The following is a 19,636-nucleotide window of genomic DNA, read 5'->3' as shown; positions in this document are numbered from 1 at the left end:
AAAATAGAACCCCAAAAATATTTTGGTATTTTCAACATATCCTAAAATATAAATTAATTCAGGTAAAGAAATTGTTTAAAGCTCTGCTATATTCTTTATATCTCAAGTGACACCATTTCAAAATGTCCAGTAAAATGTGACCCATAGTATAAGTACAAATGGTACTTATATCTACTTTGATATCCTCTATAGAGCCTAGCATTGAGAATTAACTGAATTAATAAATGTTACATCTCCCTCATAGCAATAATTCAAGAAATACTGCAGAATATCTATATAAGAAAATTTGCATAATTAACCTCTCTCTTCATCCAGAACATACTTCTTCCTGTCTCCACCTGCCCAAATTCAAATAATCCTTTGCAGTGTAACTCGTGTCTGTTCCATTAAACCCTTATCAATGTCTTCCAATGAAAGTTACTTGGCCCTAAAATGAATCCCTACCAGCACATGGCATATTCAACTAGGTTTTCTGATCACTCTATGCTTTCTCCATAGATTATGTCATTTCCTCAGACATCACTAATTATTAACATGAATGATTCAAATAAATTAAAATCATAGAATTTACACTTTTATAAAATGTAAAAAAAAACAGGCAAATGAACTGTTCATTTCTGGTGTATATCTTTAAGTGTGGAATAATTAAAGAGACCTGTGAAAGAGCATATTGGTCATTTATTAGTCAACGAATATATATTAAAAATCAACTATATACACTAGACTCAATGCTAAGGATGCAGTGACGAATACAGCAAACTTAGTACCTCTCCTCATAAAGTTTAAAAGTCAAGTTAACATGTCTCATTCCTTTTTAGACAATAATAGGACAGGATTTAGGTCTTATTCAATGTTTATATAATCATTTATATCCCCCAAAGCACCTAAGAACAGTGTTCCTCATTCATGTATTTAACAATACATTACATCTTATTCAACGCATCAATGAATAAAATGTATATATTATACTTTATTTAATGTTTATATGGTCATTTATATCCCCAAAAGGGCCTAAGAACAGTGTCCCTCATTCATGTATTAAACAATACATTACCTGAAGATACTTCTCATCATTATTCAGCACATCTATGCTCCTTACAACTATCTCCTCCTCCTTAAAACTCTCATCAACCACTCCTTTTTTGTTTCCCATTCTAGATTTCCCTTCTCTAAATATCAGAGAATTTCATGGCTCAGTCCTCACTCCTCGCTCCATGCTTTCCTTCCTATGTATATAACTGCCTCCTTAAATTAGCTTCTAAATTTAACATAACTGCAATAAAAATACCAACACGGTTTTTTACAGAGCTAGACAAATTGCTATTAAAGTTCATATCAATACACAAGAATAGCTAAAAATATATTGAAAAACACAAACATGGATGAAATCCAGAAAACACTGAAAAAGAACATTTGCAGGAGTGCCTGATTCCCCACAGCCTCATCAATAGAATGGGTAGCCAGACTTTTAAATTTTTACAGTTTCTGGGAAGATTGTCTGAGCCCAAATTCAAGACCAGCCTGGGCAACATAGTGAAACCTTGTCTCTACAAAAAATACAAAAATTAGCCAAGCATGGTGGCACACACCTGTAGTCCCAACTACTCAGGAAGCTGAAGTGGGAAGATTGAGCCTGGGAAGTCAAGGCTACAGTGAGCCATGATCATGCCACTGCACTCCAGTCTGAGTGACAGAGCGAGACCCTATCTCCATAATAAAATAAAATAAAATAAAAATTCTAAATTTTGTGCCAGTTTGATAGAAATGGTATCGCAGTGTTATTTTAATTAACATTTCTCAAGTATGAGTTTCATATTTTTTAATGTTTGAGGAATATTTCCCAATCTTTTCTGTGTGAATTTTTGTTAATAACTTTCTTTTAATTTTTCCAGCAGACTTGGTCCTTTATCCTTTAATTTTTAAGAGGTTGTTATACATCAGGCATACGAGCCCTCTGAAATAGTTGTTAAGTATTTTATCACAGTTTGATAGCTATTTTGATGTTTTCCACACTGGCTTTGCCAAGCAACTTTAAAAAACAATTTATGGAGTCAAACTTACCAATCTTTTCTTTATAGTAAAAGAAGAACCAAGTAACCACCAAAGTAAACAGAAGGAAGGATACAATAAAGACTTGAAATTAATGAAATCTAAAGCAGAAAAACCAATGAAACCAAAAGCTGGCTCTTGGAAATAAATGAATGAAATTGACAAACCTCGATGTAGAGTGATTTTAAAAGAGAGAAAAAGAAAATATAGATTACCATTATCAGGAATGAAAGTGGAGACATTACCACTTCTACAGACATTAAAGGGAGAACAAAAAACTATTTTGTACAATATCATGCCAACAATTAAAAAACTTAAGTAAAATGGCAAATTCCTTAAAAAAACACAATGTAGCTAAACAGACACAAGTAAACTTAAAAATCTGCATAGCCCTATATCTATGTAAGAAATTATTTATTTTAAAGACAATTATAGGCCCAAATGACTTCATTAATGAATCTATCAAACATTTACCAATAAATAATATCAAAACTACATAAACTCAAAGAACAGAGGTAATCTTTTGCATTTATTTAATGAGCCCCATTTTATGTTAATACAAAAAAGAGAAAAAAAAATTACAAAGAATATTACAAACCAGTATCCATTAACACACAAGAAAAAAAAATCTTGAAAAAAATTTTAAAAATTGGATTCAGTAATATGCAAAAGGGATACCACATCATGACTAAATGGGTTTATCACAGGAATGAAAGATTTATGTATATTTTAATAATCAATCAATGTAATCCACTATATTAACAGAATATAGGAGAAAACTCCTTTAATTATTTTACCTGATACAGAACAAAGCATGTGATAAAATTCCATACCCATTCATGATAAATAATGCCAGCAAAATAGAAATAAGAGAGAACTTCCTCAACCACATAAAGGACATCTACAAGATGCTTAAGAGCAAACATCATATTTAAGGTAAAAGGCTGAATGTTTTTCCACTAAGGTCACAAACAAAACAAAGATGTCTACTCTCACCATTTCTATTCAACATTGTACAGGACATTCTAGCCAATAAGGCAAGAAAAAAATAGCACCCAGATTGAAAAGGAAAAAGTAAAACTCTCTTTATCATAGATAAGACCATGTATATAGACAATGCTAAGAAATCCACACAAAAGCTACCAGAACCAACAGGCGAATTTAGCAAGGTTATAGTATACAAGAACAATGTGTAAGAATTAACTATATATTTAAATACAAGCAACATAAAATTCCAAATTGAAATATGAAAAACTACTATTTCTAAAGTATCCAAAAATGTGAACTACTTCAGGATAAATTTAAATTAAGCAAGATACATATAAAACAATAAAAAACACAAAATAGTACCCCAAAAACTTAAAGAAGGCCTGAATAAATGGAGAAACATATCATGTTCAGAGATCAGCAGACTAAATCTTTTTAAGATGTGATTTCTTCCCAAATTAATCTATAGGTTCATTCTCAAAAAAATTCCAGAAGGCTTTTTTTTCCATATAAAGTAACAACTTAGTCATAAAAGTTACTTACGAATATAAAAGACCTAAACTATCCTGAGAAATATTTTTAAAAGAATGAAGTTGAAGAAACTGCACTACTTGATTTTAAGACTTACTATAAAGTTCTGGTAATTAAGACAGTTTAGTATGGGCTAGAAATAGACATATAAATCAATCGAACAGAACATAGTCCAGAAATGGACCCACATAGGTCAAGCCAACTGATTTTCAACAAAGGTGGCAAGATCATTCAATGAGGGAAAGAACTATCTTTTCAACAAACCATGTTGTAACAACTTCATATTCATATGAAAAAAAAAACTGATCTTTACCTCATAGGACTTGTAAAACTTAATTTGAAATGGTTCACAGACTCTAAAAGTAAAAGCAAAAATTATAAAACTTTTAGAAGAAACAGGTGAAAACTCTTCAAAAACTTAAGGAGTAAAAGAATTTCTTAAATAGGACACAAAAGAAGGGCCATAAAAGGAAAATCTAGTAAAGTGAACTTCAACAAAATTCAAAAATTTAGCTCTTCTGAAGAAATTAAAGAAATAAAAAGGAACAGCATAAACTAGGAGAAAATTATTTGCAATACATGTATCTCACCAAAAATTGACATTCTGAATTTATAGAGAATTCTGAATATATAGAGAATTATTACAATTCAATAATAATACAATTTTAATGGACAACATATTTAAACAGATATTGTTCAAAAGACGACGTATGAATGGCCAGTAAACACATGAAAAGGTGCTCAAGTCTCTAGCCGTCAGAGAAATGCAAAATAAAACTACAATACCACTTCATACCTATAAAATGCTAAAATTAAAATGACTGATAATACCAAATAATTAGCAAGGATCTAGGACAACTAGAACTCTCATACATTGCTGGTGGAAATGTAAAATGATACAACCTTTTGAAAAAGAGTGTGGTAGTTTCTTAAAAAGTTAAACGTATGCTTTTCATATGACCCAGCAATTCTACTCCTAGTTATTAAGTGAAATGAAAATACATGTCTATGAATAGACATCTATGTATACATCTTCATAGCAGCTTTATTTATAACAACCTTTTTCAAATAATCAAAAGCTGGAAATACACAAAAATCCATCAACAGATAACTGGATAAACAAATTGTGGTACCTATTACTACTTAGGAATATGCAATTACATGGGTACATCTCAAAAACAAAATGAGTACATACTGTATGACTATATAAAACTACAGAAAAGACAAGTCTAATCTGTAGTGATAGAAAGTAGATAAATATAGTATACTGGGGCTATGGGTAGTGGCTGGGATTTACTAGAGTAAGGTACAAGGGAATGTTCTGAAGTGATAGAAATGTTTCATACCTTAACTGTGGTAGTGGTTACACAGATGTACAAATTTGTCAAAACTCATCAAAATGTACTCCCAGACTGAATGTACTTTATTATCCATGAATATAGTTTAATATGCATAAAAGTTGATTTTTAAAACATTTTAAAGGAGCTCACTTCTAATGATTTCATAAATAAATACTGAATGCCACTTTGCTAAAACATTTTTTAAAAGTGATCCTGATAAAGTTGGGCCCTGTACCATACCTTGGAAACACTGCTGTTGGTTATACCTAAAAATGGAGGTAACAGGTCACAGATTTATGAATCTTCAACCTTGTCAGATATTACCAAACTGCTCTCCCAAGTTTTATTCCTGTTTATACTCCCTCAAAATCCCTTTAAAATAGTTTATACTCTTCATCTTCACTTTTTTATTCACCGCAATGAATTACAATCACTTTTCTATCCCTTACCAGTCCACTGAAATTGCTTTTACCAAGGTCACCATATATCTCTTAATTTCAAAACCCAACAGCCTCTTTCATTTTTAGTCATTCTTTACCATTCCTTCTGCTTTATTTCATAATAGCTGTATGTCACAATTACTCCTTATACTTAGCAGCCAATAGATAATCCATATTTCTCAATCTTTTTTTCAAATCATTTTCATTTTTATTTTTTTCAAATCATTTTTATTTTTAAATATCTTTAAAATATTGGTGTAGAGTGGTTTAAAAGGGAACACTTTAACCCTGCTGGTGGGAATATAAACTAGTACAACTACTATAGAAAACAGTATGAAGATTCTTTAAAGAACTAAAAGTAGAACTACCATTTGATCCAATAATCCCACAGCTGGTTATCTCCATAGAGGAAAAGAAGTCATTATATGAAAAAGACATTTGCAAACTCATGTCTACAGCAGCACAATTAGCAATTGCAAAAGTATGGAACCAGCCTAAGTGCCCATCAACCAGGAAATGGATAAAGTAAATGTGGTATATATACACCATGGAATACTAATCAGTCATAAAAAGGAACAAAATAATGGCATTTGCAGCAGCCTGGATGAAGCTGAAGACCATTACTCTAACTGAAGTAACTCAGGAATGAAAAACCAAATATTGTATGTTCTCACTTACAAGTGGAAGCTAAGCTTGTGAGGATGTAAAGGCATAAGAATGATACAATGGACTCTGAGGACCCTAGGGGAAGAGCAGGAGCAGGTGAAGGACAAAAGACTACACACTGGGTACAATATACACTGCTCAGGTGACAGGTGTACCAAAATCTCAGAAATTACCACTAAAGAACTTACCCATGCAACCAAAAAACACCTGTTCCCCAAAAACTACTGAAATAAAATTTAAAAAATAAAAAAAATCATAATGATTAAAATTATCAAATATATTCTCAGTATCAGTCAAATCTAAATGGGATTTGGGTAAATGAATGAGTTAAAAATAAATATTCTATATAGAAAGTGGTGGATATACTTTCTAATTGGGAAAATGTTGAGAAATATTTTAGAAGTTCAACACTGTATGTTTTCCTATTTTTAAATATCTTTATTATTATTACATTGCAGTATGGTGTTTAAGTTTGGATGTTAAAATACAGAACTTTATAACCAGCAACAATTGTAAGAAAAATTATTATTTTTATTCCACAAATTAGGCCATGAACAAAAACTGTTCCTATAACTCAAGAAAATGTAAGATGCCAGCGTATTTATTCTTACCAAACCCACAATACACATTCATTTTCTTTATAAAGTTTAAGAAACTCAAAAATAATACAGCTCCCACCCATTCTGCAAACTAGAAGTAGAAGGGAACTAACTTCCCCCTCTGCTAAAAGGCATCTAGAAAAGACCCATAGCCAACATTATACTTAATAGTGAAATACAAAATACTTTCTCCCTGGGATCAAGAAGAAGATAAGAACGTTCATGTCAATCTACCTGGTCCTGGGCTTTTTTTGGTTGGTAGGCTATTTAGTACTGTCTCAATTTAAGAACTCATTACTGGTCTATTTGGGGTTTCAACTTCTTCCTGGTTCAGTCTTACGAGGGTGTGTGTTTCCAGGAATTTACCCATTTATTCTGGATTTCCTAGTTTATTTGCATAGAGGTATTTACAGTAATCTCTGTTTATAGTATACAGTATAGTATTCTATAAACAGAATGGTTTATAGAATATATATATATAGTATAGAATATTATATTATAGTATACTATACTGTATACTATTCTGTTTATAGAATACTATACTGTATACTATAAACAGAGATTATAGATGGTTGTTCATATTTCTGTGGGGTCAGTGGTGATATCCCCCTTATCATTTCTGATTGTGTTTATTTGATTCTTCTCTGTTTTTCTTTATTAGTCTAGCTAGCAGTCTATAAATGTTTTCCAAAAACCAGCTCATGGATTCATTAATTTTTTTTTGAAGGGTTTTTCATGTCTCTATCTCCTTCAGTTCAGCTCTGATCTTGATTATTTGTCTTCTGCTAGCTTTGGGGTTTGCTCTTGGTTCTCTAGTTCTTTTAGTTGAGGTGATAGGTTGTTAACTTGAAATCTTTCTAGTTTTTGATGTGGGCATTTAATGCTATAAATTTCCCTATTATAGTGCTATAAATTTTAACACTGCTTTAGCTGCATCCCAGAGATTCTGGTATGCTGTATCTTTGTTCTCATTAGTCTCAAAGACCTTCTTGATTTCTGCCTTAATTTCATGATTTACCCAAGAGTCATTCAGGAGCAGGTTGTTCAATTTCCATGTAGTTGTCTGGTTTTGAGAGCATTTCTTAATCTTGAGTTCTAATTTGATTTTGCTGTGGTCTGAGAGACTGTTTATTATTTCAGTTCTTTTACATTTGCTGAGGAGTGTTTTACTTCCAATTATGTGGTCAGTTTTATATTAAGTGCTGTGCAGCAATGAGAAAAATCCATATTCTGTTGTTTTTGAGTGGTGAGTTCTGTAGATGTCTATCAGGTCTGCTTGATCCAGATCTGAGGTCAGGTCCTGAGTATCTCTGTTAATTTTCTGTCTCAATGATCGGTCTAATATTGTCAGTGAAGTGTTAAAGTCTCCTACTATTATTGTGTGGGAGTCTAGGTCTCTTTGTAGTTCTCTAAGAACTCGCTTTATGAATCTGGGTGCTCCTTTATTGGGTTCATAAATATTTAGAATAGTTAGCTTTTCTTGGTGAATTGAACCCTTTACCACTGTGTAATGCCATTCTTTGTCTTTTTTGATCTTTGTTGGTTTTAAAGTCTGTTTTGTCTGAAACTAGGATTGCAACCCTGCTTTTCTCTGTTTTCCATTTGCCTGGTAAATTTTCCTCCATCCCTTTATTTTGAACCAGGTGTGTCTTTGGTGAGAAGATGAGTCTCTTAAACACAGCATACTGATGGGTCTTTGTTCTTTATCCAGCTTGTCATTCTGTGTCTTTAAATTGGGGCATCTAGCCCATTTACATTTAAGGTTAGTATTGCTGTATGTGAATTGGATCCTGTCATCATGATGCTAGCTGATTATTTTGCAGACTTGTTTATGTGGTCGCTTCACAGTGTCATTGGTCTGTGTTTCAGTGTGCTGCTGTAGTGGCTGATAATGATTTTTTCTTTCCATATTTAGTACTTACTTCAAGAAGTCTTGCAAGCCAGGCCTGATGGCGATGAATTCCCTCAGCATTTGGTTATCTGAAAAGGATCTTATTTCTCCTTCAATTATGAAGCTTAGTTTGGCTGGATATGAAATTCTGCATTGGAAATTCTTTTAAGAATGTTGAATATTGGCCCCCAATCTCTTCTGACTTGCAGGGTTTCCACTATGAGGTCTGCTATTAGTCTGCTGGGTTTCCCTTTAATGGTGACCTGGTCTTTCCCTCCGGCTGTCCTTAATATTTTTCCTTTCATTTCAACATTGGAGAATCCGATGATTATGTGTCTTGGGATTGACCTTCTCATGGAGTATCTTACTGGGGTTCCCTGGATTTCCTGAATTTGAATGTTGGCTTGCCTTGTTAGGTGAGGGAATTTCTCCTGTATATTATCCTAAAGTATGTTTTCCAGCTTGGTTCCATTCTCCTCATCTCTTTCAAGTACTCCAATCAGTCAAAGGTTCAGTCTCTTTACATAATCCCCTATTTCTCAGAGGTTTTGTTCATTCTTTTTCATTATTTTTTGTCTATTTTTGTCTGCCGGTCTCATTTCAGAAAGATAGTCTTCAAGTTCTGAGATTCTTTCCTCCACTTCATCTGTTCTGCTATTGATACTTGTAATTGCATTGTGAAGTTCTCATCTTGTGTTTTTCAGCTCAATCAGGTTGGTTATGTTCTTCTCTAAACAGGCTATTCTGACTATCACCTCTGGATTTTTATCTGGATTCTTAGCTTCTTTGCATTGGGTTAGAACATGCTCCTTTAGCTCAGTGAAGTTTGTTATTACTCACCTTCTGAAGCCCACTTTTGTCAAGTCAGCCACCTCAGCCTCAGCCTAGTTCTGTGCCCTTGCTGCAAAGATGCTGTAGTCATCTGGGGCAGAAGAGGCACTCTGGCTTTTTGAGTTTTCATTGTATTTGTGTTGATTCTTTCTCATCTTTGTGGGCTTATCTACCTTCAATCTTTGAGGCTGCTGACCTTTGAATGGGGTTTTTGTGGGGTCTTTTTTGTTGATATTGTTGTTTTCTGTTTAACAGTCAGGCCAGTCTACTGTAGGGCTGCTGCAGTTTGCTGGGGATCCACTCCAGAACCTAGATGCCTTGGTTTTTCCCAAACGCGGAGGTATCATCAGTGAAGGCTATGAAACAGCAAAGATGGCAGCCAGCTCCTTCCTCTGGAAGCTCCATCCCAGGGGAGTACTGACCTGCTGCTGGACTGAACGCACCTGTAGGAGGTGGCTGGAGACCCCTGTTGGGAGGTCTTACCCAGTCAGGAGGAACAGAATCATGGACCTGCTTAAAGAAACAGTCTGGCTGCTTTTCAGTAGAAGAGGTGTACTGCACTGGGTGGGGGAACCCTTCCTTGTCCAAATCATTGGGGCGTTCCAAAGTCAGCAGCCTAGAATGGATGAGTCAACCAAACCACGGAGATGGCAGATGCCTCTTCCTCCAGGAGCTCCATCCCAGGGAGAGATGCAGAACCCTGGCTGGAATGGATAAAGTTTCTGCAGGGGGTCCTGTCCAGTGAAGAAGAATGGATCAGGGGCCTGCTTAAAGAAGCAGTCTGCTTATGATCTGGCAAAGCAGCTGTGCTGCACTGCAGGGAAACCCTTTCTTATCTGTAACATTTGTATTCTTCAAAGCCAGCAGGCTAGAGCGGCTGAGTCTACTGACCATACAGATGGTGGCCACTCCTCCCTGTGACAGCTACATCCCAATGGAACCTTGCTGAAGTGACTGAAGCCCCCACAGGAAGGTGCCGCCCAGTGGGGATAAATGGATCGGGGTCCTGCTTAAAGAAGCAATCTGGCCATGATCTGTGGCCAGGCAGCTGTGCTGTGTTGTGCATCCAGACTGTTTGTATTCTCCAAAGCCAGCAGGCTAGAACGGCTGAGTCAACCAAACCATACAGATGCCAGCCACTCCTCCCCTCAGGAACTCAGACTGGTCTCAGGCAGATTCCAGCCTGCTCTGCTGGCAGGCTGGAATCCAAGCCCAAGGGCTTAAATTGTGAGGTGCCATGGAAGTGGGGCCTGCAGAACGATGCTGCTTGGTTCTCTGGATTCAACCCCCTTCCTAGGGATATGTATAGATGAATTTCCTCGTTTGCTGACCCCAGGGCCAGAGTATATAAAACTCCTGGGTCTCTGTGTGTGCCTGAGTGGCTGCTCTGCCTAAACTCCACACAGCTCTGTATCGAACCCAAGACACTGGTGGCACGGGCTCACAAGGGGATCTCCTGATTCCTGATTCACAGGTTGCAAAGGTCTATGAGAGAAGCATGGCTTCATGGACAAGGTTGCATAATCACTCACCGCTTCCCTTGGCTGGCTGTGGAAGTTCCTTTGGCTCCATAATGCTCCCAGGTGAGCCATCATCCCCAACCCCACTGCTCTTCTTCCTTTTCCAGGGGTTGAGCTGTCTGCCTAGACAGTCCCAATGCAAGATCCTTGATATTTCAGTTGAAGGTGCTGAATTCACTCTCCCCTTTTCACTCCTCTTCATGAGTGCTGTGGACCACAGCTGCTTCTAATCAGCCATCTTGGATCCTACCAGATTCACACTTCTTGATTTCAAAACTAACTACAAAGCTGCAACAATTAGGACGTAGTCATAATAACATAAGGACAGGCACACATGTGAATGGAATAAAATTGAGAATCCAGAAATAAACTCTCAAATTTACAGTCAACTGATTTTTGACAAGACTGTAAAGGCAATTCACAAAAGTAAAGAATTGTTTTTATAATAAATAGCGCTGGGGCAACTAGATATCCACATGAAAAAAGTTTGACTGTTCATCATACGATACACAAAACTTAACCCAAAACAGATCATAAACTTAAACACAAGAGCTAAAACTATAAAACTCTTGAGGAAAATATAGAGGTAAATCTTCATGACCTTAGATTTGGCAATGGTTTCTTAGCTGTGACACACAAAAAATACACAACAAAAGAGTAAACAGAACTTCATTTAAAAAAAATTTTTTTTTTGTGACAGTCTTTCTCTATTGCCCAGGCTCAACTGCAGTGGTGCAATCTCAACTCAATAAATCTCTGCCTCCCTGGTTCAAGCATTTCTCCTGCCTCAGCCTCCTGAGTAGCTCAGTTTACAGACACCCACCACCACACCTGGCTCATTTTTATATTTTTAGTACACATGGGGTTTCATCATGATGGCTACTCTGGTCTCAAACTACTGATCTGCTCACCTCAGCCTCCCAAAGTGCTGAGATGACAGATATGAGCCATGGCGCCCAGCCTACATCAAAATTTTACCAATTTGTGCTTCTAAGGAAACCATCAGTGAAAAAAAAACTTACAGAATGGAAGAAAATATCTGCAAATCATTAAGTCTGATAAGGTTCTAGTATCCAAAATATAAAAATAATTTTACAACTCAACAGGAAACAACACAAATTTAAAATGAGCAAATGATCTGATTAGGTATTTTTCCAAAGAAGACACACAAATTGCTATCAAGCACAAAAAAGATACTCAGCATTATCAGTCATCTGGGAAATGTACATCAAAACCACAATGAGATGCCACTTCACACCCACTAGGGTGGCTATGATAAAAAAGACAGACAATAATATGAGCTAGTAATGGTGTGGTGAAATTGGAAATCTCATACATTGCTGGTGGGATATAAAAAGATAAAGTCACTTTAAAAAACAATCTGTCAGTTCTTCAAAGGGATAAACACAGAATTAACATATGGCCTAAAAATTTCATTCATAGATGATACACTCTAGAGAAATGAATCACATGTCCACACAAAAATTTTTACATGAATGTTCAAAGCTCATTTTTCATACTAGCCAAAAAGTGAGACAATCAAAATGTCTATCAATTGATGAATGGATAAATAAAATGGGCTACAGCTGGAAGTATTAAGGAAAATATGAAATGATTCCTAAAGAATACGATGTCTCTTTTTGGAGTGATAAAAATGTTCTAATACTGATTTGTAGTGATAATTGCAAAATTCCATGAATATACTAATAAACTTCAATTATACACTTAAAGTGAATTATATGATACAAGATATGGTTTGGCTCAAACCATATATCACTCCTATCTCCACACTCAAATCTCACCTTGAATTGTAATAATCCCCATATGTCAAGGGCAAGGCCAGATGAAGGTAACAGAATCATGAGGGTCTTTCCCATGCTATTCTTGTGATAGTGAATAAGTCTCACAAAATCTGATAGTTTTATAAATGGGAGTTCCCCTGCGCAAGCTCTCTTGTCTGCCACCATGCAAGATGTATCTTTGCTCCTCCTCTGCCTTCTGCCATGACAGTGAGGCCTCCCTGGCCATGTGGAAATGTGAGTCCACTCTTTTTCTTTATAAATTACCCAGTCTCAGGTATTTCTTCATTAGCAGCATGAGAACAGACTAACACAGTATGAAAAATACATCTCAATGAAGCTGTTAGAAAAAATATATACAGTTCAAACTTTGAGGACTAGCAGAGACCAGCTGTGAAGAGATTTTGCCTCCAGTATTTGTTACTTGAATTACAGCCACAGACCATCTCCATTTCAGAGACTACCAAAACAAAAATAAATAATTCATACAGTAACTTCATTCTAAGACACATATTTATATAATCTATCCTGTTTTCCTTTTAAAAATCCTGTAGATAAGTTTTAGCCAAAAATATCTACTAAAATAGAGGTGACCATAGGCTACAATAATCTTATTATAAAATCAATTGTCTACTTGTGAAAAGGGAACAATACTTAATCATGGTAAGAATAATCAGAATTAGCCTCATGATATAAAATTCATAAGACATATCAGATACAGTGACAGAAAGACATGCATCCTCTCCAATCCTCTCAACAGTCGTACAATGAAGATGAGAAAATCAGGATTCAAAGACATTAAGTGGCTTGCCTATTCAGATATTAGGCAGCAAAACTGGGATTTGAACCCAAGACTACTTGTCTTTAACCTATCTTCAAGAAGGAATAAAGCTTCCACCCAGGCAATATTAATAGAAAAGAATAACCACAAATATGTCCTAATATAAAATATTTGAAATTATAGAGCTTAAGGGAAACTTAGAGAATACCTATCTCAAGTACCTCATTTTACACATGAGACAGTATCATCTTTGCAGTCTCTGATCAGCCTTGGCTATTTCCACTACACTCTGTTCTCCAATATACTACTAGGCTATCTGCAAGTGTTTCCTGATAGCCCTGGCATAAAGCAAATGAGAAATCACAGAAAAGCTAAGTTTCAGAAAGTCATAGATGTGCTGAGTAAACCTCCCCAAATTCTTCTTCCTAGCTAATAACAATAAATAAATGTTCCTCTTACTTGCCCAGGATGCAGAATTGTATCGAAGGGGAATGTCATACAAGATTTGTAATAATTATACGTACTTTGAATTCTTACCTTTATGGCCACAATAAAGATGGTATAAAGGAACATAAGATTATGCCTTGATATTGCCAGATGTTGGGTGTGCTGGAATGTAAAGATAATCGACCCCAGCAGGGTAACCTTGGAAGGGCTGAAAATAAAACACATTTGAAATCAGCAAGGAACAAATATGATCTATCTCTATCTTTCCTAGAGTGCTCTGAAAAACAGTAATTTAATAGGCCATTAATAGATGTAATGCAAAGATGAGTTTTGTTAATACATTTTAAACAGTGTTGAAAATGCTGAGTTACACAAGTTAAATACCTTTCTTCACAGCATAAACTATAGATTTTAAAATAACCATACATATTCAGACTCTCCAACAAAAGGAGTACATTTCTATATCCAGTATTTCTGAAACATATTTGGCCATATAAGTTTTTTCATAAAGGATTTCAAAGTTCCACGTTCTACAGCATGATCTGGAATTAGTGATTTAAAACCTTACAATGCTAAAAATCTCACAGGGTAAACTGGAGGAAAAGAAAGCCTGAATTTTTAGCATTTGCCCATTTCCATGATGTAAATACTCCCATCATGGCCAATGTCAGGTTACTGCGTTGAAGAGGAGAGATGCACACAACTGGTTATCACAAAACGGTTAAAAGCCATCTTCAGCACATCATTTAGCTAACTCCAGCACAGCATATTAGTTTTAGCTAATATATTAACGCTTAAATTGTAAAGTCTAAAATGAGATGCTAATCTACCAAATAAGAAGTATTGCTTTACGTTATATACTTGCCACATATTTAAAGTATATCTCAGTAACAAATCATTGCCTAGCTCTCTATCTTACAAGTAAAAAAGACAAATGATAAACTCTAGGAATGCCACACTGCAAAATATGACAAATCTAAGGGTTCCTATAAGCCATTTTATTAAAATTTTATTTATTTAATTATAACAAGCTGAGGACTAAGTTCCTAACAGGGTTAGGTTTTGACAATAGACCAAACCTGTATTACTTTCCTGTGGCTACTGTAATAAATTACAACAAATTCAGTGGCTTAAAACAGAAAAATTTAAACTCAGTATCACTCAGTTAAAATTAAGTGTCAGTAGGGCCACACTACCTCCAGAGACTCTAAGAAAGAATCCATTTCAGGTTCTGGATCTTGCTTAACAATATGACTGGGTAACAGTCATGTTTTATTTTATTTTATTGTTTTCTTCTTTTTTTTTAGGCCCCAGATCTGTTCCATCCAAACACTGTTGAAGCAAGAAATGGATCCATATGACCACCAAATGCATTGCCAATAGTCAGGTTTTATTTTATTTATTTATTTTTTTAAGATAAAACATATTTATTTTTAGAAAGTAGATTAGAAGTTACCAGGGAATGGGAGAGGGAAGACTGGGGAGTTAATGGTTTACAGAGTTTCTGTTTTGGGTAATGGAATAGTTTTAGCAACAGATCATGATAGTGGTTACACAACAGAATGAGTATTATTACCATTGAATTTTACATGGCTAAAATGGCAGATTTTACCACAATTTAAAAAAAAAATTGTCTTGTAACTATAAGTCAAACAGTGAGTGGTCCAGAGGTGGAAGACAGCTCTACCATCCGCAATGTGTGGCTTTCAAGGTCATTGTTGTCATCTTCAGTTCACAGCCAGCAAGGCAAAGATCTGTCAGACATGACCCAGAAATTTCACTCATCACTTCATTTACATCCCATTGTCCCATTGAGTATCACATGGCCACAGCTAGCTTTGAGGAAGGCTAGGAAACATAATAGGTAACCAAGTGTCCAGCAAAAATTTAGAGTTCAGCCATGCACAGTGGCTCACACCTGTAATCCCAACACTTCCAAGAGGCCAAGGTGAAGAGTCAGGTTTTAGAACAACGGTCTCTAAACCTTTTTGATTGTGCATCTCTATTGGTTAAAAAAAAAAGTTTTATAATATTCCCAAATTATGATTACCAATTTAGAAATTACACACAAAATTAAAAATTTTTTAAAATGATAAAAACATGGAAGGTTATTTTGCTACTCTTTCTCACAGTTTGTTTTCTGTACCACAGTGCCTCATTGTGTACATCGCCTTGGCATACACATCTACCATTCTGGGTTGTATTCTCTTAAGGACTGAATCTAAGGAACAAGGATTTCATAAACAATGCATTGGAGCAAGGCATTAGAGAAGGGGCTGAAGTTTAGGAAAAAAGTCCATTTAAAACTGGAGTATGAGATTTGTTAAAAAATTAGGATGTATTTAGAAATTTCTTATGCTTACTATATTAGTTTCCTCTGAAACTAGCAAACAAGTTATCTGCTTCCAAAATGCAATGGTGAAATAAGCATTGGATAACAGTTATAGATATTGCTATTCCAAAAGGGAGAAAAGAGAAGGAAAAAAAATTCAGCAGTCCCAAGCCATTTCAATATCCAGAAGGGCAAGTTCCATCAGGATTCAAGGCGTGAGAATAATCTTCTGCAGGTTGAGGTGAATCCACATCTTCACCCTCTACATTGATGGTTCTGGTCTCTGCACCCGAATCCAACCTATGGCCTGGCCTCAGGGCCAGTAGCTCCTACCATGAAGTCATTCTTCCTTTTCCAAGCATATGTTTGTAGTTGAGCAGTTTTATCAGCCTGATTCTGGCCTGCTGAATTTTAAAAGTCTGACAGCCTTCTTTCATTTAATCCTATCTTTCTCCTTTCAGTCCAAGCTGGCAGTGTTTCTTCTGATTTAATATTTCCAAATTCCCAGTGGGTCTCCTGTGTATGCACAGCACTCCATGTCACTAGACAAAGAGAGTCTTCCACAGATCTTTCTTGGATAACCTCCTCTCTATTCCTGGCTTCTGCTATTACGACTGAATGGATCCATGAATCAAACATCCAATCCCTTCAAAACTAGGAAAAGTGGTCCAGCCACACCCTTGGTCTTCTCTCCAGAGTGAATATCCCAGCCTTATCAACTTTGCAGTCCCAGTAGGCTAAGAATTTCCCAAATGTTCGAGTCCTGGCTTTGAGGGGTTTTATTTGGTTAGTAACATTCATTCCCTCAATTTAACTCTTTCCTCTTGCACTTTACTATAAGCATCAAAAAGAAACCATGCTATAACTAGAAAACTTTGCTTGGAAATTTCCTCAGCAAAAATATCCACATTCACTGATTACAAGTTATGCTTTCCACACAACTGTGGCAAACAATTGTGTGGCTAAGTTTCCACCACTGCATAACAAGGATAACCTTTCTCCAGTTCCCAAAATCATGTTCCTCATTTCCTTTGAAGTCTTCACCAGCATCTGTAACAATATTCCTACCAATATTTTGCTTATAACCATATATGTATTCTCTAAGACTATATATTTATAGGCTCTCTCTAATGTGCTCCTCACTTCCTTCAGGCCCCTCACCAGAAGTACCCTTAACATCCATAATTCTACCATGCGCTTCAAAATTCCTCTAGCCTCCACCAATTATCTAATCCCAGGTATCTGTTACAGCAGCACACCACATCCTGGTACCAAAATCTGTATTACTTTCTTGTGACTACTGCAATAAATTATAACAAATTATAACAAATAAAACAGAGAAATTTAAAATCAGTCTCATTCAGTCAAAAATCAAAGTGTCACTAGGGCCACACTACCTCTGGAGATACTAGAAAAGAATCCATTACTTGTGATTTTCAGCTTCTGGTGGCCACCAGCATTCCTTGGCTTGTGGCTATATCATTCTCATCTCCGAGATGTGTGGTCAAATCTCCCTCTGCTTTCCTCTTAAAAGGAGACATGTGACTGCATTCAGTCCCACCAGAAATCCAGGATGATTTCTTCATCTTAAGATCTTTAACTTGCAAATATGCAAAGAGCATGTTCCCGTATCAGTAAGATTTCAGGTACCAGGGGTTAAAAACCATGAGAACTTTAGAAATTATTATTCAGCCTTACTACATTTATTTACTATAAAAATATATTTATTCAAAAAATGTAAAGAAATATACTGACACATTAACAGAAGTTGTCACTAAACAATAGATTTCTTTTATGTTAACATATTCCCAAATTTTCCATTATACATACATTTTAATTCTTAAAACTTGGGGGTGAAGAAGGAAAATAAGGAAAACACTCTAAGAGAGTTACTGTGGGGACAGAGGATGACTTGTCTTTGTTTTTAGCAGGACTAGATATTTTTTAAATGAACTGGCAGCAATAAGTAATATGAAAAGGAAATTAAGAAACAATTCCATGTGCTAGCATTTAAAGAATACCTAAGGGCCAGGCATGGTAACCCATGCTTATAATTCCAGCATTTTGAGAGGCGAAAGAGGGTTGATTGCTTGAACCCAGGAGTTTGAGACCAGTCTGGGCAACCTGGTGAAACCTGGTCTCTATAAAAAATACAAAAATTAGCTGGGTGTGGTGGCATGCTTCTGTAATGTCAACTACTCAGGAGGCTGAGGCAGGAGAATCACTTGAACCCAGGAGGTGGAGGTTGCATTGAGCTGAGATTGTACCATTGCAGTCCAGCCTAGGTGACAGGCTGGAGTGTCAAAAATAAATAAATTAAAAGATTATCTTTTTATTTATTTATCTCAAAAATAAATAAAAAGTTTAAAAATACCTACTTAAATGGAAAGGTATCCCATGTTCACAAACTGGAAGACTTAAAACTGGCCAGGTACAGTGGCTCATGCCCCTAATCCCAATATTTTGAGAGTCCAAAGTGGGCAAATCACTTGAGATCAAAAATTTGAGACCAGACTGGCCAACATGGTAAAACCCTGTCTCTACTAAAAACAAAAATTAGCCAGATATGGTGGCAGATGCCTGTAATCCCAGCTACTTGGGAAGCTGAGGCAGGAGAATCACTTGAACCCAGGAGGTAGAAGTTGCAGGGAGCTGAAATCACTCCACTGCACTCCAGCCTGGGGGGCAGAGTGAGACTCTGTCTAAAAAAAGAAAAAAGGAACAATTAATATTGTTATAAGACAGCAATAATTCTCAAAGCAATCTATGTGGTCAACGTTATCTCTATCAAAATTCTAATCCTGTTTCTGTTGTTTGCCTCCTTTTTTTTTTCTTTTTGCAGAAATGGAAAAAATTACCTAGGATTTTTATGGAAGACTCAAATTCACATAAAACTGCCAGGGACCCTGAATGGCCAAAACAACCTTGAAAAAAAAAAGGACCAAGTAAGACACACACTGCCCAATTTTGGGACTTAACTAAAAAGCTACAGTAATCAAAATGGTATGGTAGTAGCACAATGATAAACACATAAATAACAGAATAGAACAGACAGTCTAGAAGTAAACCCATATATCTATGCTCAATTTCTGTTAGGGTGCCAAGTCTATTCAATGGGAAAATAATTCAATAAATGGTGCTGGGACAACTGTATATCCACATACAAAAGAATGAAGGTGAACCCCTATTCATATGCTATATAAAAATTAACTCAGTCCAGACAGAGTGGCTCATGCCTATAATCCCAACACTTTGGGAGGCCAAGGCAGGAGGATCGCTTGTATTCAGCAGTTTGAGAGACTAGCCTAGGTGACATAGTAAGATTCCATCTCTACAAAAAATAAAAGATTACCTGGGTATGGTAATGTATGCCTATAGCCCCAGCTACTGAGGAGGCTGAGTCAGGGGGATTGCTTAAGGCTG

The 19,636-nt window shown here is 35.9% G+C and overlaps 1 protein-coding gene across 3 annotated transcripts in view; it reads right to left on the bottom strand.

Moving 5' to 3' along the window:
- The window catches only part of TMEM38B (transmembrane protein 38B), a 251,912-nt gene that overhangs the window by 182,262 nt on the left and 50,014 nt on the right, over nucleotides 1-19,636 (bottom strand). For 2 of the 3 annotated variants that reach the window (XM_054258575.2, XM_002743174.7), the window contains exon 5: nucleotides 13,972-14,089. In XM_054258575.2, coding sequence (XP_054114550.1) covers nucleotides 13,972-14,089 — 118 coding nt within the window. Of the gene's footprint in view, nucleotides 1-13,958; nucleotides 14,090-19,636 lie in introns of all 3 variants that reach the window. The other variant, XM_054258577.2, reaches the window with a different exon arrangement.

This window comes from Callithrix jacchus, chromosome 1, assembly GCF_049354715.1.
Source record: "Callithrix jacchus isolate 240 chromosome 1, calJac240_pri, whole genome shotgun sequence".
Lineage (NCBI taxonomy): Eukaryota > Metazoa > Chordata > Mammalia > Primates > Cebidae > Callithrix > Callithrix jacchus.
This window is presented reverse-complemented; position numbering and strand designations above follow the sequence as displayed.